This window comes from Gorilla gorilla, chromosome 13, assembly GCF_029281585.2.
Source record: "Gorilla gorilla gorilla isolate KB3781 chromosome 13, NHGRI_mGorGor1-v2.1_pri, whole genome shotgun sequence".
Lineage (NCBI taxonomy): Eukaryota > Metazoa > Chordata > Mammalia > Primates > Hominidae > Gorilla > Gorilla gorilla.
Window position 1 is genome coordinate 113,053,166 of NC_073237.2, and position 25,119 is coordinate 113,078,284.

General features: G+C 41.9%; 2 protein-coding genes across 11 annotated transcripts in view; one reads left to right on the forward strand and one right to left on the reverse strand.

Annotated features, from left to right (window-relative positions):
- The window catches only part of ASTN2 (astrotactin 2), a 983,906-nt gene that overhangs the window by 261,468 nt on the left and 697,319 nt on the right, over positions 1–25,119 (reverse strand). The gene's annotated exons all lie outside the window — the stretch shown is intronic.
- Positions 64–13,750, forward strand: TRIM32 (tripartite motif containing 32). Of its 6 annotated transcripts, none has more exons than XM_055350516.2 (3): positions 64–387; positions 10,399–10,459; positions 10,698–13,750. In XM_055350516.2, exon 3 carries the CDS (start codon positions 10,776–10,778, stop codon positions 12,735–12,737), a length of 1,962 nt encoding a protein of 653 aa, XP_055206491.2. In that variant the 5' UTR covers positions 64–387; positions 10,399–10,459; positions 10,698–10,775; the 3' UTR covers positions 12,738–13,750. The 6 variants fall into 6 exon arrangements, with proteins under 6 accessions (XP_055206491.2, XP_004048560.3, XP_018888978.3 ...); XM_055350515.2 differs by having other exon boundaries at positions 314–387; positions 10,695–13,750; XM_004048512.4 differs by lacking the exon at positions 10,399–10,459.

A 25,119-nucleotide genomic window follows, 5' to 3' on the forward strand; every position in this document is an offset into this window, starting at 1 on the left:
CTACCGTTTTGTGAAGGGGTAGACATTGAGACTGGAGTCGGATACGCATTCTGGCTTATCTCCTGACTTACTGAGTGAACTTGAGCAGGTCCCTTTCGCCCATGGGCGTCGGTTTCTTCATCTGCACCAAGGAGACGGAAAACTGGATTACGTGTCGCTAAGGCCCCGGGTTCTCAGAGGAAAGCTCACCCCTGCAGGGCCGCCTTGCTCCGCGCGCTTGGGGCCCGCTGCACGACAAGCCCCAGCATGCTGGGGAGGCGGGGCTCAGTGACGGACAGGGAGCTCTGCGAATTGGCGCCCGGCAAGGGGTGCTCAACGGCGCGTGCGCAGAGGGAGGCAGGCGGGTGGGCTGGCGGCGGTGGACTCGTCGGAGCCGCGGGCGGTCAGGTAGGGGGCGGGAAGGAGGGTTGGGGACTGGGGACCGCGGCCGGAGTCGTGGGCCGTGGCTCAGCGGCCGGGCGGGGGAACGTGCCGGCGTGCAGCGGCCACGCCCGAATGGCAGGGTGTGGGGACCGGATCTGGTGGGGGCAGGACTAGGGTGGGGGTGGGGCTGCGAGGGGCAGGCTCGGGAGGGATTCGTGGGGCTGAGGAGATCCGAGGAGATGCAGCTGGGGGAGGGGAGCGAGGGGCTCTGAAGAGATTTGCGGTTGCAGCATCTCGGGAGGTATGAGGTAATGTCGGGGCCCTGAGGAGGAACGGGGTGTATGTAGCATGTGGGAGATGGGAGGGAATCAGGGCCCTGGAGGGATCTGGGTGCAGAATTTCAGAAATATGAAGGAACTGGAGGGCCCCAATGAGATTTGAGGAAATCTGGGGGCGCTAGGCATCTGGCAAGGACAGGGTCTGAGATGATAGGAGCAAGGTCTAGGGCGATCCTAAGTGCTATTGAGAAAGGGTTTTCGGAGTGGGCTGAGGGTGAGATTGAGGGGGTGGGGTGAGTTCTTGAGGGACTCTATCTTGTTAGCAGAAAGAAGGGAGCTGGCTGAGGTGTGAAGGCAGCACATGACATTCAGTGCATAAGAGGAAGGAGCAGGGTATGAGGGCAGCACAGTGCCCGATGGAATGCAGGAGATGGGGGCTCAGATTGAGTGAGAGCAGAAATCTGGGGTGAGGAATTGGGGCGTTGAACTGAGGTGCGGGGCTGAGTGTGGCAGAGATTTGGAAATAGGGATTAAAGGATCTGTGTCCGAGGGATTTGGGGCATATGAGTGAGGAATTGACGAGGGTTGCAATATACAGCCCCAAAGATTGGAATTTGGAATTGTAAGAGGGTTGGGGACAGGGTTTGGAGAGGATTGAATCGTGGGGTGGAGATGTCCTAACTGGGCTATAAAATCAAAGGACCCTGGGTAGATTTGTGGATTGGTGTCTTGGGCTGCTAAAGAGATTTTCCTTAAATCGCTGCATGGGAGACAGAGGGAGTTCAGGGGACCCAAGGACCTAAAAGTAATGGATGAAACTGGATGAGTATATGAAGATGAGCAGAGTTCAGGTGCTGAGGAACAAAGTGATAAATCTTCAGTTCAGATATCCTGAAGGAGCGTGGTAATCCCTGTGAAGGGCAGAATCTTCTTCATTTATTAAACAAAGATCCGTTATCATGAGGCAGGTATGGTATTGCCGCTAACTCCATTCTGACCACCGGTCCCCCGGCCCACTGAAAGTGGTAGGCTTTGGGGAAGAAGAAATGGAACTATTCAAGGTCATCTGCCTAAGCCCTTTTTCCCTGTACCCCCAAGCTACGATAGCAGATAGAAAGTGAGACCTCCAGGGGAATGAGTGGAATAATTTATCCTATATAACATCCATTACAGCTTGAAGGGGCAGTGGCTCTGTGAGTGAGGTGTTTGGGCTCGGAGAGAGACAAAACAACAACAACAACAACAACCAAAAAAAAAAAGGGAACCCTTAGGTATTGAGCATTTAGTCCTGTGCTAGACTGTAAAGCAGTGGTTCTTAACCAAGTCTGGCTTTGTCTCCTAGGAGACATTAGGCAATGTCTGGAGATGTTTTTTGGTTGTCACAGGGTGGGGGATACTACTGGCCTCAAGTGGGTAGATTAAACATTAAATATAATGTTTTATGTTAAACATTTGACAATGCGTGGGATACGCCCTTCCCCCCGGCAGTAAGGAATTATCCTGCCTAAAATGTCAGTAATGCCAAAGTTGAGGCACTCTGCCCTAGAGTCACATACCCTGGGTTCAAGTCCTAGCTCTATCTCTTCCTGACTTTAAGTCCTAGCTCTATCTCTTCCTGACTTTGTGGCCTTGAATGAGTTACTTAACCACCCAGTGCCTTGGCTCTTCATCTGTAAAATGGGGTTATGATAACAAGACCTATGTCACAGAATTGTTGTGAGGATTTAGTGAAGTAAATTAGCATGCCTAGGATCTGGCACATAGTAAGTTCTCAAAATCTAGTAATTTTTAGTCTTGTATCTACTTCTTTACTCAATTTTCATGACAGTCCTTCTAAGTAGGCTCTACTGTATTCAGTTTTACACATGAGGAAACTAAGGCTTAGGAAGTGACTTGCCTAAGTTTCCATAGCTAAGAATGACACAGTTAAGCTCATACCCAGATCTCTGTAACTCCGTATATTCCCGCTTTCCTTGCTTCTTCCTTGCTAGGGCCTGCTTAGTCTTATTTTCTCAGCCCATTCCCCTCTGATGAAAAAGAGGATTGCCAGTGAGTATCACTGACTATCAGATTGAACTCTAAAGTTGAGGGGTAAATCTCTCTGATTAGGTAGGGAGGAGCCCTGGACTTTGTTCTTGGTTTGCTCTTAGACCAAGACCAGGGGCTAGATAAGGAGAGGAGCCTGAGGTTATCAGGCAGGATGAGGTGCAACGGACTATGGGGTGAGGTATGGAGGCCATTGGCTTGAAAAAAACACCTCATAGCAGGGACTGAGGCTGAAGGCAGTCATACTCTGAAGGAGAGTAACTACTGTTCTGTATGGTCTCTTTTGGTCTGCTTTTGCCTGGAACAGAATTTGGCTCTATCATTTCCAAGACTAGCTACAGGGTTGCTGAAGCCAGTTCAGAAACAAAGCTAGACTGTCTGACAGCAAGACTTAGCTGGAATATCTATGCACATCCCTAAAAGAAAATATGTCATGGGAATTAAATCAGCCCTGTCTAAACTCCTTAATTTCCTATGTTACCTTGTCACTAGCTACGGCACTTGTCCTGTCAGCCTCAATCTATTAAAAATGCAAATGATTATCATTTGTTGAGTGCTTATTATGTGCATTATCTTAGTGAATTCAATCCTGCTAACAGTCTAGGTTTTATTCCTTGTTTACAGATAAGAAAAATAACAGGTTAAATGACTTACCCAGGGCTACAGAGCAAGTAGCTAGGTTGGGATACAAACCCAGTTCTGTCTTACACCTATGTTACATTATAGTAGTTTTATTAGAAGCCTTTTCCAACCCTTCAGAGCCCCTATGTTTATGTCTGGAGAATAGTTGGAAGCCAGAAGTTTATAAGGCCCTTAAAGTAGATCATTGTCTATGCATACTGATGTGTAACCTTTGTGACATTCCCTCCATCTTGTCTTTCTGGTAAAACAATCAAATTTAAAAATCATTTCTAGGTGCCCTTACCAACCTCTCAGCCAGACTTTGTCTAAAGCTAGGGAACTATGAAACATCCTTTAAGTTAGTAATTTTATGGCTGGGAGTTGATACTGGGATTTGAATCCTTGCTCTATTACTTATTGGTTTTGAGACCTTGGACAGGCTACTTTCTCTGAGCATTGGTTTCCTTATTTTTGAAGAGGAATCACACTTACTTTACATGGTTATTATGAGACTATGAGAACATATAAAAAAAATGCCTGACAATAAATAGTAGTTGCTTTAAGAGTGTTAGCAATTATGAGAGGAAGGCAGTGCTGGAAGAGAACTAAGTGTTGCTTTGTCATATTTATTTATTTATGCAGGGTCTTGCTGTGTCACCCAGGCTGGAGTGCAGTGGTGCAATCACAGCTCACTGCAGCCTCAACCTCCTAGGCTCAAGTGATCCTCCCATCTCAGCCTCCCAAGTAGCTGGGACCACAAGTGCATGCCACCACACCTGATTATCTTTTAAATTTATTGTAGAGATGGGGTTTCACTATGTTGCTCAGGCTCTTTGCCAGATTTTGATAACCCTAAGTAGTCTCTGCTAGTCTCCCCAAAATTCTCATCCCATTTTGTATATTTCCTAGGATATCTCCTTGATCCTTTAATCATAATCTCATGATTAAATGAACAGATGTTATATGCAGAGAAAGGAATTGAAAGAGAGAGTTGAGGTTAGTTGGAGGTCCCTGAGAAAGGGCTATTGATTTTTCCTTTGTCTTGTATTCCTTGAGTCATACTGGCAGCGTAGGTACTACTCAAATGTTTGTGAAAGATGCAAGGGAGTCTTTCTAGGTCCTGCAGTTTTAGAGGAAGACAGAGACAACAGGCAAGCATGTTTTCCAGGAAACCCTATTATTCATTTAGCCTGCCCTTGACATAGTTTAGCTATGTTTAACTTAGTAATTTAGCTAAAGTTTTCTTTTTCTACAAACATACTTCCTTCTGGATTGTTTTGTTTGCCCCAGACTGGTACAACTTCAGGAGCATGCCTGTGTTTCCCTATAAGCCCCTACTTGTTGAGTTTATCTTAGTTGTCTGCAGGTGCCTTAAATGCCCTGAGTAATCTAAACTTCATCAGAATCCTCTCCCACACACAGGAGTGGATGTCAGCTGATGACCTCACTGAAGTCGTTAAAGTCAGTCCTGCTAACAAGTGGCCTTTGGTGGCACAGTGATAGTTTTGCACTTGATTAGCATTCTGTTAGAATGCATGAGGAATAAAGTTTAGAAAGCTGACATAAAAGGAAATGAGATAAACCTTGCAAAAAACCCAGTCAAACCAGGGGAGCGTGTCAATAGTAGGATGGACCTTTATGTCTTGTGAAAGGAAATGCAATATTTTACATGTTGTCTAGTTTTTAGGGGAAAGCACTGTTTATGTCTGGTTTTTGCTCAAAATTGTATCACCAGTACCGTTCACAGGGCCAGACACATAGTAGGTGCTTAGTAAAGATTTGTTTTGTTAATTGCTTAAAGTTCTCCAGTTTTGCTCATGGCCTAAGCCACCAAAGGCTGATATAGGTAAAGGAAATGGAGATATCTAGAGAACCACCCCATTCAAGCAATTCAAGCATTAGGTGAAGATTTGAAACCTTAGATCATCTCTAATCTTTAGATTCTGGGATCAGGTAAAACAATTTCTAGGAGGGCTTAGAATTTTTATTATTTAGGTTTATGTATCTGGGGCCTTGGGTACAGTCTGCTGAAAAGTGCCTATTCATTTCTTCTAATAGGTTGGGTGGTGGCAGCAGCAGTTGCTGCTACTGCTAATAATAATAAAAACTATTATTTATGTATAGTTAATTGCATGCCTGGCTTGGTACTCTACTTAGTGCTTTACACACATAATCTCATTTAATCTTTGCAATAACTTTGTGAGGAAGATACTATTTTAAAGTCCCTTTTCATAGATAAACTGAGAACTACAGAAGTATTAATAACTTGCTCACGTCTCCACAATAAGTAGTAGAGCTTGAATTCAAATCCAGGAAAGCCTGATCCCTCAGGCCTGCTTCCTTAATCTATATAATACTGTCCACTCCTAGTTCGTGTCTTTTAGTCCTAGTTCTGTTGTGTGATTTGTGGTCTTAATTTCCCTCTCCTGGTCTTAGTTTTCTCATCTATTTTACAACTTGAGATTACTACCTTTTCTTCCCCTTTTGCCCAGGCTGAAGTACAGTAGCATCATCACAGCTCACTGCAACCTCCACTTCCTGGTCTCAAGTAAGGAGATTGCTACAAATTCTAGCATTTCATACTTAGTCTCTGCTTGAAGGAGCTACAGCAGCTCATTTTCTGGGCAAGACAAGTTGTAAATTCATTTCCCCATCAGTTTTTAGCCTGGATGTCTAGCATTCTCAATCAAAACTCTTCAAAACTGACCAGCCCTTTTATTAATCTTTATGTGCCTTTCTATGCCATGAAAGAAAAGGTTGTTCATGCTTTCAAAATGTAGTTTGTAAACTGAATGCATTATTAATACTAGTACTAGTTATTGTTAATGCTGTTTCTGGTTATTATTTATTTAGCATCCTTTTATTGTACACCTAAGGGTATCAGGCTAAGTACTTTATATGCATTTTCCATAGTCATTACAGTACTCTTTTTATAAACTAAGAAAACAGGTTTAGACAGGTTAAATAAATTGCCTGCTTCCCCACAACTTGTGACAGTGCTAAGATATGATCTCAGTCCTATATAACTTCAAGGTTCATTTTTTTTGTTTTGTTTGCTTTTCCTACTACCTTGGTTACTCATTTCACGGAATGGGGAAAACCCAGTGGTGCTAGAAGAGGCTAGATTAATATGGAATATAATTATGTAATTTTTCTGAGTCTTAGGGCAGCCAGAGTAGACACAGCTTAAGGGGTAGATTCTCATCGGGAGCTGAAGAGATGTGCTAGTACAGTATGGTACGGGATGTACAGTATTAATCATTAGGTCAAGGGATGTGGGAAGATGGTAAGCTGATGTTAGATGAGGTGGGAGGTCAAGAATTAATGGCACAAAGTGCACAACAGGAAACAGACATTCAAGGGATCATGAAGGGAGCCAAGATGATACATAGCATGTTGGATACTCATTCTGATTGGTTGTACGGTTGATAGCTGGCAGAAAATGGGCAGCTTACTTAAAGATTTGGAATGATAAGACAATTCCTTTTATTTGTGTAGTCTTTCGGGGAAACTGAAGTCAAATTGACCTTCTATCTGAGTCATTCTCAGTATTACAGTAATGACCAGATGTGCCCTTCTGGAGGAGACGGGCTCTATCTGCCTGTCTCTTAGCTCCATTTCAGGCTAAGATCCTTCACAAAGCAGTGTTTTCAAGTCATGGAAGTGGGAAAAGTGGTTCTGGCTTTTTCCAGGTTTGAGACTATTTCCGTGCCTCATGCTTTAGTGAGGGGAACACAGGTTTTCCTGGCAAAGCGTGGCAGCTTTGGGGCAGGAATTCTTGACATCCTCAGAGAGCTTGGTGAAGCTGTAGTCAGCTGAGATAATTTGGGGATGTGGGCATAGTAAATTCATTTTTTTAAACCTGATGTCTTAGACAGAGAGGTAGGAAGCTTTTCAACTGAAGGAGGGATATGATATTCCAGAAAGCTTGGGAAATAATTTGCTGCTATTTTTACAAGTTGGCAGCCTTGTTTAATAAACTGATCTGCATTGCCAGCTCTGGGAAGAACACAGATGTCCCTGTGCATTGTAAGGTAACATTCTAGATTCAAACTCCAAATGTCCTCAGTCTGTTGTCCCAGACAATAGAAGAGAGAACTGTAGCTATTGATTTAGAATTGAGAAGGGTTGCATGGATCCTGAGTTCTAATTTCTCTCTTTTTTTTTTTTGAGATGGAGTCTCACTCTGTCGCCCAGTCTGGAGTGCAGTGGCGCGCGTCTCAGCTCACTGCAAGCTCTGCCTCCCAGGTTCATGCCATTGTCCTGCCTCAGCCTCCCAAGTAGCTGGGACTACAGGCGCCTGCCACCACGCCCAGCTAATTTTTTTTTTTTTTTTTTTTTGTATTTTTAGTAGAGACGGAGTTTCACCGTGTTAGCCAGGATGGTCTCGATCTCCTGACCTCATGATTCACCCACCTTGGCCTCCCAAAGTGCTGGGATTACAGGCATGAGCCACCACGCCTGGCCCTGAGTTGTAATTTCTATCAGTATGTCTATACTATTGCCCCTAGACACTTGGCATTTAAGAATTTACCATTCATAGTTTCAGATATGCACATCAGACCTCATACGCTCATGATATATGGTAAATATTAATTTTGCTGAGGTATGGATTTGAGTCATAATGGGTTGCAAGCTTGCTGTGTGAGAGTAGGTCACTCAGCTAATAAATCAATCTATCCCACTCTATAGCAGCAGAATCTCATAACTATATTAGTGTTCCTTCTGTGTTATGGAGAAAATGCGTATTCTATAAGGCAGCATTCCCCAGAGCGTGATCAAGGGAACGTTAGTTAATCATTGTTATGTGACAGTAAAAAATAGCTTGAAATAATGTTGGGTTAAATAAAGTAAAAATATCTGTACTTCAAGGTTCCACTATGTTTGAGCTGCGTGACCTTGAGCAAGTTTTTCTGAGCATTCGTTTCCTCATCTGTAAAATAGGATAATAAAAATATTACCACTTCATAGTGTCATCATGAAGATTAAAAGAGATTAAGCATATAAAGTATCTGTCATAGTAACTAGCATATAATAGGCACTAGATGCATAGTTTCCCTTGCAGTACAAAGGAAGTGGGATATCAGGGAGGAAGGATTGACTTTAGATAATTGTGCATGTCTGCTGCTATATATTTGTCAGATTGCATTCCAAAGCTAATATGGTAGAAATCTGTTGTAATGTATATCTCTACATTAACTCCCCTTCTTCTCTATGCCTGGAGAAAGAGTTGATGTCATGTGCAAAGTGTTCTTGAGCTAAATGCATTGTCCTTAAAATCAAACGAACTTGCCCTCCACTTCCTCCTTCTCCTGGGTGGTTGACCATCTGCAGATCACAAGACTGCACAGATACAGCTGTAGGATTTGCATTTATGAAATGCTGACTTTATCATATGCCTCAACTTGCTAGACCTATTCATTCTGATTTGGGGTATACATTGACAGTGACCTAAGGCTACAGAGCACTGAGATCTCTCTGGGTCAACTTCATAAGTATATGTATATCAAGAGGGTTGGAGTGTTCATGGTTTGTACTGGGTGAAGCAGAGGGTACTCTAAGCCAGAAATAAACTGTCTTGATAAGGCACTGCTATTTTTTAAATCATCTAGGCTTGAGTCTTTGGCTATCTCAGCTCTTCACCACTCCCCCACCATAATCCACTCACCTTTCAAATCTTACTGACTATACTTCTGGATATTGCTCAAATGAATCTTTCCATTTCCACCACCTGCTCCCTAGTTCAGACTCCCCATTATCCCCGTCTTCTCTGATGTTTCCCCACTCCATTCCTGCTTTGATCATATCATCTTCCTGCTTCGATCATATCATCTTCCTGCTTCAAAACATTCATCACCTCACCATGCCCTTGAAAATGAAGTTCAAAAATCTCATTTTGGCTCTGAAGACCTTTTATAATTATTCCCCCAATTTACCCTTCCAAGTCTGTTACTCTATCCCCCATATATACTCCCACAGTTTTAATCTAAGGATAATAGAGAACTAAAATTCATTTAAGGCTTTTTTGGTGCAGAGCCAAATCTTAGCATTCTATACACTCTATATATTATTTCATTCTTACATTAACTCTGTAAAGACAGTATTATTTCCATTTTAAAGATGGAGAAAATAAAATGCATAGAGTTTAAGTATTCTCTGTTTTCTTTCTAATACATGAAACTTCTTGTCCTTTCCTTTGCCTTTTAAACTTTGTTAAGGTTGTGCCTTTTGCCCACTTCTTTCTTCCCTCTCCATGTATTTATGCATCTTTCCAGGCCAATATAAAATGTCATCTTCCCTTTGAAAATTCTGTATCCCTTCAAATTAGAATGACTCCTCAACCCCCATCAAACTTAGTTATTTCATTTATAGTACCACTTTCTGCCTTCATTATTATTTACCTACATGTCTTGTCTTTTATAAAGTTTGAATATCTGAAGAGCAGGATCTGTATCCTAAAGACCTCTTGTATCTAGTACAGACCAAGATACCTAAACTTAGATGGGTGGATAGGTGAGTAAGTAGGAGGATAGATGCGTGGAAAATGTGTATTTTCTGATCTGATGTTTTGCAGATCACCTAAAACTAATCATCACAATTTTCTGCTTCTGTGGATGATTCCTAGGCCCCCAAACATGACACAATAAACTCTGTGACATGACTAAAAAAAAAAAAAAAAAAAAAGCCTCCACACTTTTGCTTACATGGTTTTCTTTGCTTAAAGTACCTTTACCCTCATTCCTTCATTTCTTTCAAGACATATCTTAGGAGTGAAACTGTTTTTGGGAAGCCTTCCCCAAGTCTGTTAGGTAGAACCCATCATTCCATCCACTGTACTCCAGCAGAACATTATGTGGACTTGCATGTTATACTTATTCCTTTTACTGTGCATAATTCTCCTGTGCTTTTCTCTTAGTGTAAATCAGAAGTTGTAAAATTCACCAAATATGAAAATAATCATTAGCTCATTAGCATTTATTACAAGTATACTACTTCCCTGGTGCTATACTAAGCACATCATATTTATCTTGTTACTTAGCCCTTATAATAACCATATAAGGCAGACACCATTATTACTTCTATTTTACAGATGAGTGATGGGGAAAGAGCTTTTGGAAGTTTGAGTTAATTCCTTATGGTCATGCAGCTAAGTAAGTGTCTGAGACTACAGAATCTGAATTATTTCCCACTACGCAGTGTTTTGTCTGGTTTGTTTCCCTATCTGTCACCCTCACGTGACATATAATAGACCTCAATATATAATAAAATAGTTGTTAAGTAAGTGAATGACTGAATGACTGGTCATAGCTATTCTCTAAATGTTTCTTGAGTGAATTTATTTATATAGTCAGAGGAAAATGAATAATGGTTTCTTTTTCTCTTTAGCAGGAATTTGACCCTCTAGGGCATGAATACTGTGCTGTTCAGTTCTGAGCTGTGCTAGCAATACCCTTCAAAGGAAGAGCAATGGCTGCAGCAGCAGCTTCTCACCTGAACCTGGATGCCCTCCGGGAAGTGCTAGAATGCCCCATCTGCATGGAGTCCTTCACAGAAGAGCAGCTGCGTCCCAAGCTTCTGCACTGTGGCCATACCATCTGCCGCCAGTGCCTGGAGAAGCTATTGGCCAGTAGCATCAATGGTGTCCGCTGTCCCTTTTGCAGCAAGATTACCCGCATAACCAGCTTGACCCAGCTGACAGACAATCTGACAGTGCTAAAGATCATTGATACAGCTGGGCTCAGCGAGGCTGTGGGGCTGCTCATGTGTCGGTCCTGTGGGCGGCGTCTGCCCCGGCAGTTCTGCCGGAGCTGTGGTTTGGTGTTATGTGAGCCCTGCCGGGAGGCAGACCATCAGCCTCCTGGCCACTGTACACTCCCTGTCAAAGAAGCAGCTGAGGAGCGGCGTCGGGACTTTGGAGAGAAGTTAACTCGTCTGCGGGAACTTATGGGGGAGCTGCAGCGGCGGAAGGCAGCCTTGGAAGGTGTCTCCAAGGACCTTCAGGCAAGGTATAAAGCAGTTCTCCAGGAGTATGGGCATGAGGAGCGCAGGGTCCAGGATGAGCTGGCTCGCTCTCGGAAGTTCTTCACAGGCTCTTTGGCTGAAGTTGAGAAGTCCAATAGTCAAGTGGTAGAGGAGCAGAGTTACCTGCTTAACATTGCAGAGGTGCAGGCTGTGTCTCGCTGTGACTACTTCCTGGCCAAGATCAAGCAGGCAGATGTAGCACTACTGGAGGAGACAGCTGATGAGGAGGAGCCAGAGCTCACTGCCAGCTTGCCTCGGGAGCTCACCCTGCAAGATGTGGAGCTCCTTAAGGTAGGTCATGTTGGCCCCCTCCAAATTGGGCAAGCTGTTAAGAAGCCCCGGACAGTTAACATGGAAGATTCCTGGGCCATGGAGGCCACAGCCTCTGCTGCCTCTACGTCTGTTACTTTTAGAGAGATGGACATGAGCCCGGAGGAAGTGGTTGCCAGCCCTAGGGCCTCACCTGCTAAACAGCGGGGTCCTGAGGCAGCCTCCAATATCCAGCAGTGCCTCTTTCTCAAGAAGATGGGGGCCAAAGGCAGCACTCCAGGAATGTTCAATCTTCCAGTCAGTCTCTACGTGACCAGTCAAGGTGAAGTACTAGTCGCTGACCGTGGTAACTATCGTATACAAGTCTTTACCCGCAAAGGCTTTTTGAAGGAAATCCGCCGCAGCCCCAGTGGCATTGATAGCTTTGTGCTAAGCTTCCTTGGGGCAGATCTACCCAACCTCACTCCTCTCTCAGTGGCAATGAACTGCCAGGGGCTGATTGGTGTGACTGACAGCTATGATAACTCCCTCAAGGTATATACCTTGGATGGCCACTGCGTGGCCTGTCACAGGAGCCAGCTGAGCAAACCATGGGGTATCACAGCCCTGCCATCTGGCCAGTTTGTAGTAACCGATGTGGAAGGTGGAAAGCTTTGGTGTTTCACAGTTGATCGAGGATCAGGGGTGGTCAAATACAGCTGCCTATGTAGTGCTGTGCGGCCCAAATTTGTCACCTGTGATGCTGAGGGCACCGTCTACTTCACCCAGGGCTTAGGCCTCAATCTGGAGAATCGGCAGAATGAGCACCACCTGGAGGGTGGCTTTTCCATTGGCTCTGTAGGCCCTGATGGGCAGCTGGGTCGCCAGATTAGCCACTTCTTCTCGGAGAATGAGGATTTCCGCTGCATTGCTGGCATGTGTGTGGATGCTCGTGGTGATCTCATCGTGGCTGACAGTAGTCGCAAGGAAATTCTCCATTTTCCTAAGGGTGGGGGCTATAGTGTCCTTATTCGAGAGGGACTTACCTGTCCGGTGGGCATAGCCCTAACTCCTAAGGGGCAGCTGCTGGTCTTGGACTGTTGGGATCATTGCATCAAGATCTACAGCTACCATCTGAGAAGATATTCCACCCCATAGGGGATGAGAAATTATCAGTTTCTTCTGCTCCCAAGCCAACTTCCCTTCCCTTAGTTCTTGGTTGTTAGTGGCACATGCAGAATAGACTCAGCCTATGTCCTGATTCCAGCTGGGTAGTTCTAGAACTTTAGAAGCTCCATCTTTTAATGTTTTTATTTGTTATGTCCCCCTCCCCACTTCCCACCTATAGGACACACGATGGTGTTAGCTGAAGTTTGATTAGCAATTAGGCACTTCCAAGGCTTTAGTAGAGAGAGCCACTTTAGCCCTTTGTGCCATGTTTGAAATTGCCCTTGTATTAAATCCTTGATTTTTTCCCATTTGGCTTTGATGCCCTTGATCCATTGTTTCCTTCCTACTATAATGTGCTTCATCTGTGACACTTTCTCTTCAACCCTGATTGGATTCACTGTGTATGCTTCAGTGGGATCTGCTCCACCTTTCAGTGACATTTAAGACATCATATTCCCGTAACATTATGTCTCAGTCTGATCGTCTTTACCAGTATGAAAGTCATTCATTTAGTGCTACCAAAGGGGATACACAGGCCCTTTAGGAAGCAGTACCTCTCGCCTGGAGGATCTGTGCCATCTTGGATTGAGAATTGCAGATGTGACAGAATGGATTGACCCTAGTTGGTTGGTATTGATGACTTCAGCCTGGAAATTGCTTGCCTTTTAAAGAAGCATATATGGGTTGGAATTATGCCAAAGCATAGGAAGCTGGGAATAAGCAAACAAATGCTGATATAGTCAGCAAATTTGGATAGTCTCTAGGGCTCATCATTTTTCATACTACCTCTCTCTTCTGGCCTGTGTCTAAGGAATTGTACAACATAGGCCAGGGCCAGCAAAGTGGAGAGGTAGACACATTTTCATGTTCATTACTAAAACAAACAGCAAAACTATTGGTTTGTTATTCTGTGTTTTCCTCAAGTCAGTACGTACTATTTGGTTTCAGGATTTCTTTCCATTTCTCTATCAAGCATTAAATAATTGAGAACTGTTTCTTGATCTCTGGTGTTCATGTCTTTTAATTAAATACGGAATTTTGGAGATGATAAGAGGGATAACCTGCGCTATGCCATTTTGCTTCCTTATCTCACTGTGTTCTTTCAGAGTGTAGGTATCTACCCAGGTCAAAATTCAGCCAAAAGCACTATTATGTTAAGATAATAATCCAAATCTTTCTCCCAAATACATGTGTACAGAATCATCCCCCAAGGTTTAGAGTCACCAATACCCTATTCTGAGCTTCTGCTGTATGTTGTATGTTTATAATTACAGTTCACAAAAAGGAAGTTAGTCTTGTTTTTAAGATCAGAAGTGGGTGAGAGGACCTGTGATGAGGTTCCTGAGGGTTTGGTGTTTACTAAGTAATATATCTTACTCTAGGTGCAGGGCTGATGGCAAGCCAAAGAGCAACTCCCTTACTTTCACGTAAACAAAATTTGCTAAACTGAGCTGCTCAAAACTGTTTTTATGGTAGTAGTGTTTCTTTGGATTGTATCATAATAGCTGCCAAAGGATAGGTAAAGAGGTCATTAAAATGATGTTGAACTAGTTTGTCTTGTTCTTTTCATCTGGAGAAAGCCCCATATTCTGATTATGAAATTGCATCTGATTTTCAAAGATTGGGTAATTGAGAGGAAATTGATCCAGTTGAAAGTGCATCACAAATGACTCCACTAGTTATTAGAGCCACTTTATCTGTGGGGGCACCCAGCAGCAGGAGATCTGTCTTTGCTGTCAGTGGGGGACTTGCTGAGGCAATAACAGTGGCTCAGGCCTTTGGCACACAGTTTGCAGTGGAGAGAGAAATATAATATTGTGGGCAGGCTGGAGGTAAATGAGGCCAGGAATCCTCCAGCTGTCTGTGCTTTTGAAAGAGGTGCTATCACTCAGTGACATTCAGCATTTAGATCTCTACCCATCTAAACCAGTCATGCCTTTTCCCTCAAGTAAAGCAGGTATCTATCTGTTGGCTCAAAATGGAAGTGTGATCTGAGTCTTTTTCCTTTTTCCACTTTGAGGTGAATATTTTAGGCTGTGCTTAGTACAGTCGATGTTTAATTATCTGCTGTGTTGACTAAATTGCAGACTAGGGCCCCAAGAAACTAATTTGTTCAATTATAGCAGTTTTTTTTTTTTGCTTTGTTTTTTAAAGCAGCAGTACCCTTGTCCAAATAAAGTCTTATATGGAAGTCTATCATGTAAAATAGATCAAAGAGCAGCTGCTCTGGTTGAAGCAGGTTTGTGCCGCTGAAGAATATGCTGTTTCCTCCCTTTACCTTACCTCCTGTGCTACCATTGCAAAACTTGTGAATCTACAGAATACTTTTCTGAAAACCACTGAACTACAGCATTGCTTACCTTATAGCTCTGTCTTATTAGTCATGTGGCCTTGGGCAAGTCATTTAACTCTTCCTCTTCTGGAAAATAACAAAAATGATCCCTGCCTCCTAGAAGGGTATGAGATAACATGTGAAAATAACCTGGTTTCATTCCTGGAATATTCCATAAATGATGGCTGTTACTCTTTTATCTAGTTGCTCAAAAGAGCACCTGATGGTGGGAAGTGGTCCAACCATGCTAAACAGTTCCTTTCTTCTTGCTTAACAGGTTTCTATTTGGTGATTAAAACCTTTCTCAGGCATTTCTTTCGCCTCACAAGTCTCCAAATATATCGAGTTCATCTCTTCCTTTCTACTGTCTATTTCATATTCCTATTATATAAATCACTGTGTTGCAATTATCTGTCCATATATTTGAGCTTTATTGAGGGCTAACTAATCTAGCTACCAGCATGTAACATGGTGCCTAGTATAGAATATGTTATCAGTTATTTAATTGGTTCAGGTATTTACCTGACTTAATGGGACTCCAGTAACCTGAGTCTTCCTAGTGTAGCCCCGTTAGATTAGATAAAAAGGGATACTCAGACAAGCCCTTTTATAAGGTGTTTAAAAGCTAGTGGCAAACAATTGACTTAGAGGTTGGTTAAGCCCCTCCTCCCTTTATCATTCTGAGTGGTTACATAGAATTTAAGGTTTTGGAGCAATGATTCATTCAATATTTATTAACTACCTACTGTGGGCCAGTGTACACTCCAGACTTGAGTCTGTAGAGGGGCACTCTTATTCCAATCAGTAGAATAAACGTGGCGTGAGCTTTATGGTGTTCCTCTGGGTAAGACAAGTAATGCTTAAGTAGTTGTACTTTTAATCTAGTGCTAATTAATGGCTTCTTAAAAGTGAAGTGTTACTCTACTCTGTAGGAGGGAAGTGGAAGGGAGAACCTAGTATGAGACTCAGGTCTCCACCCTGCACTTGACTAGGATGCTGATTTGCACTCAGGACATGCAGCCCTTCAAGGCATCTCAAATTACAGATATGAAACAACAGATGCCTGGATGAATTTTACAAGCAGGGCAACAGTGAGGTAGAAGGCTGTGTAGCAAAATATACACTTAGACTCCAGACCTATGGCTTTATCTTGTCAATATCATTAATATTCACGGGACCCAAGCTAAGGCTGAAGTTAGTGAGCCAGCTCTGGGTCTGGCAATGTACTCTAGTGAGAAGATCACCGGACTTGAAGTCAGGCTTGTGTCTGAATCACAGCTCTGCATTTTAACTAGCTGTGTGACCTCAGGTGATCACCATACCGCTGAGCCTCAATTTCCCTATTTGTTAATTTAAATAAGGGTGTTGGTATGTCACCAAAATCCCTTCTAGCTCTAAGATTTTAATTAATTTGTTAACCAATGGAATTGTTGAGTTCCCCCCAATGTTTTTGCATAATCTTTGTTATAACTGTGTTTTGTTTACATTAGAATAGTAGAACAACAACATCAACAAAAAACCCAAATCATCCCCAACTTGATATAATTGCTTCTCTACCCCAGCTGTTGTGACTTTGTGTCACTTAGCTATTGTCACCCTGCTGAGCTAGAGTTTTCCTTGGTAAAAGAAAATGAATGACAGTTTATGTTTTAAAGGGCTGTTGTGAGAATTAAAATATATAAATGGGATAGTATATGTAAAAGTACCTAATTCAGAAAATGTGTGACTTCCATTATAGGGGGCAAAAGCATCCTTCCCTTCATGGTGAGTTGATACACATTCAAGTGAAAGCCAGTGGAGATTTTCAGACCTGTATTGGTGATGCAATAGCATGTTCAGCACTTCTTGGCCTCTTAATTGAAAAGCCTATTGGAGGAAGAGTGGGATTGCTGGAAGGGCAGAAGCAGTACTCATTCACAGCAATGTATCCCATTAGGAAAGCTGTAAATAAATCCTAAAGTCTAATCATTTGATTAAAGTAATTAAGATGGCATCTTGACTCTTTTGAGGGGTAAATAGAGCCAAGATTTTTTTAAAGATTTTATATATATATGCACTAATATGTAGTACATACATCTAAGTATACACACACACGCACAGGTAGAGATGAAAATTTTTTTAAAACCTTAGAAACATGCATGTTTAGCTATTTCTTTAGATGGCTAGCTTCAAAGAATTTTTTCTCTAGGTCAAAATTTATTAACTCAAATAATTATAAAAATAAAAGTAAGCCACAAATATCCCTGTTAAGTGGTTAAAGCTTGAGCTTTGTAAGCAGGGAGTCCTGAGTTTAGTCCTGTTTCCCTCAATTATTAGCTCTATGACCATTAAGTCACTTAACCTCTCAGTCTGTTTTCTCATTAGTAATGACTGTTTCACATGTTATTGCAGTATTGTGAAGAGATGATGGATACATAAATGCCATTTAGCAGAATAAAAAGCATTTTTGAAATTACAGTAAACCAAATATATCTGAAATTACCTCATTTTTGTGATATAAAGATGATATGAAACTGGTAAGGGAAAGTCTAACCCCTGCAACCCCAAAGGAAAATTATTTACTAACTCACTGAAATCTTGATTGAAACCATGAAGAGTTTGTGTGAATGTATATAAGTCAAATGCATGTTTTCCCTATACAGATAAAACCAGGATTTTCTTTTGGTGATTTACCCAGTTTACCTGGTTATAACTATAATGGCATTGCATACTGTGAAAGAATATCAAAACCTGAGATTCCATTTATTCACTCACTTATTACACATATATAAGACATCTACCCTTTATTATTATTAGCAATACTTAATATGAGTAATGAATGCAAAGAAAATCAGTCATGAATTTTGTAGTCAAGTAGCTTGTGGTCTGGCTGCAGAGATAAGGTATGTAAACAAATAATAAAAAATACAAGAGAGTAAGATAAATGGTAACAGGATAGAAATGGAGTGTCAAGTGTTTGAGTAAAGACTGCTGAGAAGATCTGGTTGCTGAAGGGCCTTAAAAGTAAAGGGAATATCATGAACAAAGGTACAAGATTAGGATGAAGAGTGAGAAGTTGGTGCCAGAAGTTAAAACCACCCCAGAATGAGGGGACATTAAAGAAATTCAAAGGTCTAAAGTGGTTAAGTAATAATTCAAATGGTTCTTTTTTTTCTGCCCTAGTTTATATGACTTACTGCCAACAGTACCCATGGCTCAGTGAGGCTTCATACTTATAGAGGTGGTAGGGCATGGATCAGAATCTCCTTAGAGTCCTGAGGGTGGAGGGCAAAGGCATAGTTTGAAAATGCATACCCTCTTCAGTATTCTAATATCTCTCCTGATGCGGAATCACTGACTGACATTGTCTCAGAAATACATTTTCTGTCCTTTAAAAATTCTGAAATAATATCAAATTTTTCTCCCCTCAGAAGCCTATGCCAAATAAGTGCTGTAATCTTAGTACAACTTTGTAGTACAGTCAGACTCATTTGTTGATGTCTGACTGGCTGAGTTTTTAAAACCTATTATTCCCCCTTCTGCCCCATATCTGGACATGCCAGTAAGAAAGCTCAAATGCTTCCACCTTTGTGGCTGGTGGAAGTTCAAACCACCTAAGATCCTCACTGCAGCCCTACCTCCAAGCCACTAGGAAAAGCCAGGCTCCTCTACTTTCCCTGCTCAAGCCATTTCTGGACCTGCTTGAGAACTCGCTGCTCTCTGTAAAAGCCTCGTGTGAGTGATAAACCTTTTCATATCTATTTGGTCCTAATGTAACATCAGTCTTAACACCTAAACCAAGTTTTGGGTAAGGGGTTCAACCTCTCCTCTGTGGGATGACTAAACACTTTATGCAAGAAGCAGAGGGTCTAGGAGATGACCACTACCACTGCAGGGCTCTCCTCTTGCTTTAGTTTGCTAACTGACTCTTGCTGGCTAGAATTTTTTTTTTTTTTTGTCACTGCTGGCAAGCTCATGCTTTGTGCTGTGCTGCTTTGTACTGTGTTCACTGAGCCTTACCAAGCTTCTGTTATAGATGTGCTCAGCTAAGTTGGAATTTTTGATAATTGGCATTTAAGAACAAGAATAAAGTGGCATTTAAGAACAAGATTAAAGTGGCCCTGGGTCATGTGTCTTGGTCAAGACTTACCTGTGTCTCTGAATTGTGTTTCTGGATCCCAGTGTAAGCTGTGACTGTCACGAGGCTCAGAGGAATGACTCTTACCCTGTGATTTTTGGTTGTTTATCTCAACCAGGTGTTGCCCTCATTGTATGGCGTACTCAAAAGAAACAATCATACCCTATGCAATATGCAGGCTGGTTGGTAGTCACTCATGGATGAAGACCATGTTGAATGCTATGGTGCACACTCCCAAAAGCAGATGGTTTACTAGGACTTTACAAAATGCCTTTCTTCCTACTTCTGCCTATGCACTATGCCACTATGCCCCCTGACCAAAAAAAAAAAAAAAAAATTCCTGATCCTAAGGGTTATAGGGAAAAGCATCCATGCTATAGCCAAGGAGTTCTTTCAAAGCCAGCTTAAGCCCTGGGTCCTCAAACCCTATAAAGCGACTGTTGGCACGGGAGAGACCCTAATCCTGATTATATGTATTTGCAACTCTGGAGGAAGAATCTTACACATATGAGCAGGATCGAGAGGACCTTCCCTCCTCCCCAACCCCTCCCCACACCACCACCAAATGATATAGAGTAGCCACCAAAAGGAAAATAAAATAAACTTGGATACTGGGGGAAAGAAATAAAAAACTAAAACAGACGTTCACAATTTGACCCAATTGGAAATCCAAAATTAAAGAATTTATGCAACAACAACAAAACAAGATAAAAGGTTACTATTTGGCTTTTGTACCTCTACAACCTAGGTTCCGAATTAACTTTTAACATTTGCTGAAATGCACCAGTTGTCAACCCTTCATGGCCTTAATATTGGGCTTCAAATTATACCTGGAATTCCCCTAAATTTAAACAAAGTACCCCTATAATCTTAGGGTAGTTAACTGAGGATATTTTAGGACGTGTTAGGAAGACAAATAGGTATGCCTCATCTTAATCAGAACTACTGCCCTGCCTAAATTCCCCCATAGCCATAGCACCCATTAACTTAAAATATCCCATAGTGGGCATGGATGCTCTAACCCAATGAGTAATAAATTAAAATTGAATTAAGTCTTTGGCACTTACAAATCAGCTTGCCAAAATGGGACGGCATGGACCTTCCCCTCCTCCGTTGGTTAAAATAGTTAATATGGCCCAATTTAAATTAAAACAGAGTCTTTGAGGTTTGAAACCCATATACCAGACCTATTTAGAGAAGAGTGACTATCCCCACTGCTTCACCATTAATGGCCCAATGTAGCCTGTTCAGAAACCTGGAAAGGATGAATGGCATCTCACAGTAGATTATTGCCACGTTAATGCTGAAGTTCTATCCAATAAGGCTCCCATATCAAATATTATCAAAATTACTAACTTTAATCAACAACTGGTAAATACTTTTAATTCATAGATTTGGCTAATATTTTAGCAGCGACTCAGCCACAATTTGCCTTCACCATCAAAGGGATGCAGTATCCTTTTACTCAGCTACCCATGGGATAACAACAGCCAGGCCTTCACACAGCCTGCAGACAAGATCTTGACCACATTTAACTTTCTTCAGGAGCACAGTAAACACTGATCATACTGATCACATCATCCTCCAAGAAGATTCATTTGGCACACTCACTGAGGACATACATACAGTCATAAAAGAGCTCACGAAAAAGGGATGGACCACTACCCCGCACATATTACCAAGTCCTTCCACCTTGGTTAAATTCCTGAAAGCTATTTAGCTGAGGGCCATTCTATCCCTGACACTTGCCAGAAACAGCATTCGCAATTTTTTTAAAAGCCCAATATGTTTTAGTCTATTTTGAGTTCTGGAGACAGCATATTTCTCATTTACAAATTTTACTTAAACCCATTTATGCTATTACTTAAGCTCACTTATGAATTATAATACAGGCACTACAATTAGTGACCCCTGAGAGTCCTTAAAGGCTTTAGCAACCTCCTCCCATGCTTCCTGAAGTCTCTGGCCCACACTTGATGGCCCTAAGTTGCCCACAGGCATCTTGTGCAATAAAGTGTCCCTTCAGCCCCATGCTATATGCCATTAGAGTGCAATTGCTGGCTGCATATTGGACTCTCCTGGAAACAGGCGGGTTGTCACCGGCCCTCAGCCTGTGACTCTCCATACCAGCTGCCCATTATCCCTTGGGACTTGAAATCACACCCTAAAAGTTCAACATAGCCACTGAGGTTTCCTTGCTGTAGCATAGAGCCAAACCTGGCATATTTCACCTATAGGAAAAAGTCTCCCACCACCACCCTCAGCCCCTTGCTAAATACCATGGTGCTGGTAAAAGTCATCCCCCTTCCCAGACCCTTTGGATATCTGTGGAAGCCCTTGCAATCAACAGAGTGAAGAGTAAAGGGAGTTTCTCCACTTTATAGATGGTATCACTACCATTGTATATGATGGAGCTTGCTGGAAAGTTCCTGATTTTTAGCCCATAACTGGGACATCCCTGATAATGAAACAGGACCCAAGTCAGCACAACTGGCCAAACTTTATGCGGTCCTTTTAGCACTGAATACCCTGACCAACATCTGCACAGTTCTATAGACTGTTGAACCATTGCCAGTGATTTGCTCATCTGCTCCAGCCAATAGCAGCAAAAACAGTTCTCTATCCAAGGTTGCCTCTTTGGGTTAAATAACTCTGTGGCTCTCTTGCCTCATATATATAGACTTATACTCAAAGTATAAGTCAAGGTCATTTCTGCTCACAATAAATCCACAATAAAAGGCCTCATTAACACTTTAACCCCTTCAGTAGTCTAGAAATTATTGATAGTGACTAGGGCATTCATTTCACTTCTCAAAATACATAATATTGGGCTCTTGTACAAGGCATTTAATGGAACTTTCACCTCCCTTACCAGCCTCAGGCTGCAGGCCTCATAGAAAGCCATAATGGTTTATTTTACCTAAACAAGTTCAAGTTCAATTAAATGAAACATGCCACATTTCAGGCATCAGTCAAATATCAGGGATGAATTGTAATAAAGATTCTGACTCCATTTTTGGTATATGACTGCTAACAACTTTCAAATTCTTCTACTTACTCCCTCTTCTTCAGCTTCACATCTGGGAAAGCTGATAAGGAAGCCTAGGTAGGCCTACCTTTGGTGCCAGAGGGAAGCTCAATCCATGCAAGCCCAAGATAATATATGAGAACCTCCCCAACCTTACCCTACACCCCTCACCTCCCAATCCAAGCCAATCTCCTTTCCCTGCTTTCTCAAACCATGTTTGGACCTGCTTGGAAGCTCCCTCTGTTCTCCCTAGAAAGCTTCATTATGTGAGTGATACATCTTTTCATATCTTCTTGGTGTGTGTGTGTGGTATCATCAGCCTCAACATCTGAAGCAAATGTTGGGTGGGGGTACATCCCACTACTTCAGAGTGACAACAGATGTTTAGAGTTAAATATTGAAAGAAATTTCATATTACGATAAATGACAATTTCAGACCAGGTGCAGTGAGCTCACGCCTGTAATCACAGCACTTTGGGAGGCCAAGGAGGGGGGATCACCTGAGGTCGGGGGTTTGAGACCAGCCTGACCAACATGGAGAAACCCTGTCTCTACTAAAAATACAAAATTAGCCAGGCATGGTGGGGCATGCCTGTAATCCCAGCTATTCAGGGAAGTCTGAGGGAGGAGAATCACTTGAACCCAGGAGGTGGAGGTTGCGGTGAGCTGAGCTCACACCATTGCACTCCAGCCTGGGCAACAAGAGTGAAACTCCATCTCAAAAAAAAAAAAAAAAGAAAAGAAAAGAAAAAAGAAAATTTTGTAAGTTCTGAGCAACCACATGAATAAAGCCATGTGTTTTGTGAAATGACGTTTAATATTTAAACTTAAAACTAGTAATAAATCTCTAAATCCCTCAGACCCCAAGATATGAAACCTGTTTGACACACTTAATGATTCTGTAAAAGTGTAAGAAATGAAGTTAAATGAAGAATGTCATGGCCTGAAAGGATGGAAAGGGATTAGACATGCATATTACCTTGCCTGATCCAAGACTCAGGGACTGGATATAGAAGAATGAAACTTCCATTAATTGATACACTGGGAGAAAGGCCACATACAAATAGGCAAATATACCGTAGACCCTGCATAGAAGGCTAATTAGCCAAATGTAAGGTGCAAATGCTCAAGCAACAACCCTGAAAGTGTGTATTCCTCCTTTCTGCTCTGGCGACTATGCCTATTTATTCTCCTCAATGAAATGGGCATATTAACTCCAGCCTATTTAATATGTACTACAACTACTCTTCAATGCCCCATAACATTTTACACAAGTAAAAGCTGCCTAAAAATGAGCAGCATAGTCAGCCTCTCTGAATGAAATAAAATGTCTCTAAATAAAATGTCAGAAATAATACAAGGTATGGCAGCAGGAAAGTAGCTTAAGAAAACAAATTGCAAAAGGGAACATTTATTTTTCTTCTGGAAGATACCATCTTTTTCTATGACTTCAATCACGTATGCAGCTACATACCAAACTGTATTTTTCATGTCTTACCTTCTTTTTGATCACCAGATTGATGTATACCCAGCTTCCCATTTTATATTGCCAGTTGTATATACCTTAGGAATCTCAGACTCAATATATTCAAAACTGAACTTGGCTCTACCATACCTACTGCTCCATTTTATTTCACCTAAGGAACTCCAGCATTCAGTCAGGCCCTTAAGTCAGAAAGCTTGGCACCATGTCTAATCATTTTCCTCACCTTTCACCTTCTACTGTCCCATCATGAAGTTCTCATCATTCTAGTAACTTAATATTTTTCACATACCTTAATTTTTTCTCCGAATCCTCATGGCTGCTAAATTTTAAGCTATTATTTTTCTCCTTGAAACACTACTACAACTCCCTAACTGATCCTCCTAACTCTAATCTAGCATCTCACATATACTTCCTCCCATCCCAAGTCAAGCCCTATCCCACACTAGCCAGAGTCAAATTCTAAAATGCAAATGCTAATGATAATATACAAAACCTTTAAATGACCTTTAATTGCTCCTAGTAAAGGTACAACTTTCTTAACATGGTCTATACATCCCAGTGGGATTTGATTCCTGTCCATCTATCTTTCTAGGTTTATCTTACCACCACTTCCATCCCCTCTAGAGCTTTGCTCCATCCACAATTTCTTTTTTCTTATCTCAGGGACATTTTTGTACATGCTTTTCTTGCATCTTGGAACATTTACCCTCTCCATACCCACCTGTATTGGCCTAAATCTTACCTTCTTCAAGTGTTCTGGAATGCCCTTTCGGATCCACCTTAACTGTTTTGAGCCAGGTGTTCATGCCACATTTTATATTTCTCCCTCTAGCATTTACATATTTCATGATGATTTTTCTCATTAAATATCTTTTTCCAAGACTAAAATGAGCTCTCTGAAGGCAAGGCAATATTTAATTTACTGCTGCATCCATAGCATCTAGCACAGTACCTGAAACATAGTAGGCACTATAATTGTTGCTGAATAAAACCAGGGGTAAGTTTAGCTCATATGTTGACATATGTGAGCACTCTGGGTCACAATTAGCATCAGCTGGTTATGCCACCTCCTGCTTCTCCTAGCACCTGCATCCCTGAATCATTAAGTCTAGCTGCAATAGAAAGTGGGGTATGGTTGAAAGGTGGGAGGAGTGGTTCCCTCTGATTTGCTTTTCCTTAGAGAATCTTCTCAACTGTAAAATAATTGAAAGTTGTGTTCCTTTCTAGACTCAACCCGAACTTTGTTTTGGTGCAATGTCACCATTGGAAGAGAAGGCTCAAAAATATACCTTTCACTGTGTGGTATATGAAATATATCTCAATAAAGCTGTTACGAACGTAAAAATGTGACCTTGAGCAGGTGAGTTTCCACGTTAGGAAATGGAGATAATAAATGCCCAGCATACC

What these genes read in the sequence shown, in the direction of transcription:
- TRIM32 (XM_055350516.2), top strand. Translation starts at nt 10,776, where the DNA reads ATGGCTGCAGCAGCAGCTTCTCACCTGAACCTGGATGCCCTCCGGGAA.